The 3,909-nt window shown below is 30.8% G+C and overlaps 1 protein-coding gene across 1 annotated transcript; it reads left to right on the top strand.

Annotated features, from left to right (window-relative positions):
• Positions 1–1,762: 1,762 nt before the first annotated feature.
• Positions 1,763–3,088, top strand: LOC115717977 (mitochondrial import inner membrane translocase subunit TIM13). Its single transcript, XM_030646947.2, has 2 exons — positions 1,763–2,093; positions 2,703–3,088. Exons 1-2 carry the CDS (start codon positions 1,977–1,979, stop codon positions 2,853–2,855), a joined length of 270 nt encoding a protein of 89 aa, XP_030502807.1. The 5' UTR covers positions 1,763–1,976; the 3' UTR covers positions 2,856–3,088.
• The last annotated feature ends 821 nt before the right edge of the window (positions 3,089–3,909 follow it).

Raw genomic sequence — 3,909 nt, 5'->3', positions numbered from 1 at the left:
GTTTTTTGGAAAACGACATGTCGTTTGCGTCGTCTTCTTGACGCCCAAACCGGGTCGATTTTGACCGTTTTTAACACGCGGTCCGTCGAACCCCAGGCCCAAACCGATCGAAAATTGCGTTTCGAAGCGACCAAATTGCGTGTTTTCAATCTAAAATGTTCTAAATCGAAATAATAAAGAGATCCACATAGATTTTATGCACGAAAACACGAAAAAATATATACTTTAATATCACGAAACTAATCGAATTAGAAAAAGTTTTAAGCGAAAATTTTTTCCATCTTTAAGTTTTTGATGGATTTTCGATGCTTAGATCGATCTATAATACTATACGAATATAGTAATGTATATAGAATTCAAAATAAACAGAAAAATGAAAAAAGGAAAAAACAAAACCATGGATAGATCGTGATTATATATACGCATGTATATATATATATGCATGTATATATCACATAATAAAAAATGAATATTATGATTATTATTATGTGACAAAACATATATATAATATACAATATATATATAAACATATATACATATAAAATATATATATATATATACACGTACGAGTATGAATGTATGAGTATATAATATATATGTATATATGAACAATAAAAGATATATATATATGTATATACTGATTAAAATGTATATATAATATAAATGGTATGAATATAAATATATATATATACAGAACCGAAAAAAAAATATGTATATATATGAACAGTATATGTATGTATATATATATATATGAAACTCAAATGAAATCGGCGGAGATAAATCGCTCGATACAGCTTGTTAGACGTATATATATAGTGTATGTAATATAGCATATCTGATGATATGAAATGCGGAAAATAAGCGCCAATCATATCTATAATATATGCAATGAAAGGATCGATGTACCTCCGGCCATTGATCTTTGAGCTTGATCCTGCGATAGCTTCGGTATTGGAGTTCGGGCTTCCTCGGCTTCTCTTCTCTTTAGATGGAATTCTTTGAATGAATTCGGAATGAGTGAGGAGCTCGGGGGACCGAGACCTATATTTATAGGTGAGATACTCCATCGATATACGCGCCACATTAATTGTCGAGAATATTTTGACAATTAATTCGGGAAATCAAATCGAGGTAATGAATATAGAAATCGACCATATATAGAATATTACATAATTGATTTTGTAGGATTGATGAATATAAAATATTCATTTATCAGAAAATCAATTATTTATTTATTTCCTTAAATAGAAAATTATTTCCTTAATTAGAAAATAATTTCCATATATAAAATATTCTAATACTATCTCCTTACAATTTGTTTTTCTCACATTCGTCGTGATGTTAATTTAAGCGCTTATAGATTAGCAAAACAAGCTTTAGCGTTAGATAATATAATATTTGTATTAGGTTAGAGAAAATTTTCACGGCTACTTTCTTAGTTATTGTAAATGGCTCTCTTAAGTTATAATAACAAATTACACTCTATACCATTTTTATAATGTCCTCTTTTATTTTTACCTTCTTTTTTAAAATCTATCATTTTTACCTCTTTTTTTAAACATTGTACCAATTTTGCCCCTGTCACTTTAAGATACTCTCCATGTGATTCTCTTATGTAAGGGTATTTTGGGTACAATATATATAAAAAGAGGTATGTTTCAAATAAATATAAAATTAGAGGTAAATTTGATTAATTGATGAATAAAAGAGGCATTTTCCAACTTACCCCTAAAAAAAATAAAAACAAGAAAATCTCAGCATGGCCAATCTGGACAAGAGCCCAAACCGTTTAGATTTAGTATAGTGGGCCAATGAAAAGCAATATATATGGGCCTGCCCAAACCCGGTAGAGTTGTGAACCTGACTAGGGTTTTTGCGTTTCGTCATTGGAATAACAAAGGGGTTTAAAACTTGTTAGGGTTTTTGGGTTTGTTCAGTAGAGGATTGAAAGCTTGAAATCCTTAGACAAGTGAGAAATGGATCCCTTTTCTTCCCCATCGCCTGGATCTTCTTCCAGCCAATTCAATCCCGATGTCTTCAAGGACCAGCTCAAGAACCAGCTTGCCCAGGCTTATGCCGAGGAATTCCTTGAGGTTCAAAATTCTTCCACTTTAACTTTGTCTCTTCTTTGATTATGTATTCATCCTAATTTTCGTGATGGTCTTGGGTTTCTCTAACACTCACAAGACCGTTGATTCTTCAGTTGGAAACTTCATTGCCTTTTTGGGTTTTTTTTTTTTATTTTATTTTCAATTTTGGGTTTGTAATTTAACTTGAGTTTGTGACTTACTACAATACCACACACTATCATCAGTATATATATATATCAATGGCTTTTATTTAAATATAGTTTCAATTGCCATTAATTTTTTATGATATTTGAGGTAAAAAAGAAAATCCCACTCTTGTCCATTGTTTCATTCTTGATGGACCAAGTTGTTTTCCAGTTGTGTCTAATGCTGTTTCACCAACTTTATTATCCCAAAAGAAATATCAGTAGGGATAAAGAGAAATGTTTGGATCCATTTATTGGATCTTCCGTGACATACATGGATATTTTCTTTTCTTAATCAACTACTCACCAACATTGATTATTATGAACTTGGATTTGATATGGAAACTTGGCTAGTTATTTTTTGTGTTATACATTTGATAGGACTTTTATTTTCATTAATACTTTTCTTTAATTTGGAATTAAACAGACTCTGAGGGCAAAGTGCTTTGATAAGTGTGTTACAAAACCAGGATCAAGCATGAGTGGAGGTGAGAGCAGTTGCATTTCTAGATGTATGGATCGGTATGTTGAGGCCACAGGTATCATTAGTAAAGCTCTATTTAGTGGACCACCACAATGAACATTTTGAGGCTTGAAAAATTTCTTGAAGAAACAGGGTCAAAACATTTGAGCAAAAAAGCTTAGATACCCATGAAAGCATAAGAGACATTTGTTTCATATATTTCTATTCGAACCTATTCTTTTATCATGGGGTTATATGTTTTAACTTATATGCAATCTCTTTAATTTACTGTCATCACTGGTTGAATAACTTAAATTCTTGGATCATCATAATGGATAGTTTTCATGTAACTAATGTAGTCTTAAATTTGGTGTCGAGAACGATTGGCATTTCAAATAGCTTTTCCTTTTAGACTTCATTACAAAACTTCAAATTTGATCAATTTTACTCGTGCCCAATCCTTTATCTGAGAGGAGAGTCTTTTTGCTTTTTAACTCACACTAATCATTATCTTGTTCTTAGCCAAATTGTGTTGTAGCAAAATGTATGACAAGGTCTATTTAAGAAACAATGGCAGGGTGACCTGGTTTTCAATGCCATTTGACGACTGGTCTGGCACAGAAAAGAAAATTTGAACAGAATTATAGGAGTTATCTATTTTATGGCCATGTTTGGTAGGAGCAGAGGAGAGGAATAATGGGAGAGGTCAAATACTTGTGTCAGGCAAGAAAATTTGTGAGAGGGAGAGGAGAAGTTATTTTAGGTTGCGTATGGTTTGAGGTAATGAAATGGATTAGAATAGAAAGGAATTTATTTATATAATATTTTGGGTAAATTGCGGTATAAATACCTAATGTTTCAGATTTTATACACTTAAATACATAATATTTATTTTTGGAGGAAAAAATACTTAATGTTACAATTCTCTTACACCGTTATTACCACTTTCGTTAACTCATAAATACGAACACGTGAAGAGTTCAGATGCATTACATTTATTTTTATTTTATTTTAAAACTTAATATTTTTAATATCAGAAACTAAATATACTTTTTCAAAAAAAAAAAAAAAAACTTGTTCTCATTAACAATTTTCACATGATATTGGCACTTCAATTCGATAATCATGTTTCATATACTACACTGGTTCACTCAGCTATAGTAATTTAGTA

The sequence above is a fragment of the Cannabis sativa genome, chromosome 5 (assembly GCF_029168945.1).
Source record: "Cannabis sativa cultivar Pink pepper isolate KNU-18-1 chromosome 5, ASM2916894v1, whole genome shotgun sequence".
In the NCBI taxonomy this organism is placed as follows: domain Eukaryota; kingdom Viridiplantae; phylum Streptophyta; class Magnoliopsida; order Rosales; family Cannabaceae; genus Cannabis; species Cannabis sativa.
The sequence above is the reverse complement of the archived record's forward strand: the minus strand, read 5'-3'. Positions and strand labels throughout refer to the sequence as shown.

Coding starts and splice junctions, on each gene's coding strand:
- LOC115717977 (XM_030646947.2), top strand. CDS start 1,977: ATGGATCCCTTTTCTTCCCCATCGCCTGGATCTTCTTCCAGCCAATTC. Junction 2,094..2,702: donor ATGCCGAGGAATTCCTTGAG/GTTCAAAATTCT, acceptor GGAATTAAACAG/ACTCTGAGGGCAAAGTGCTT.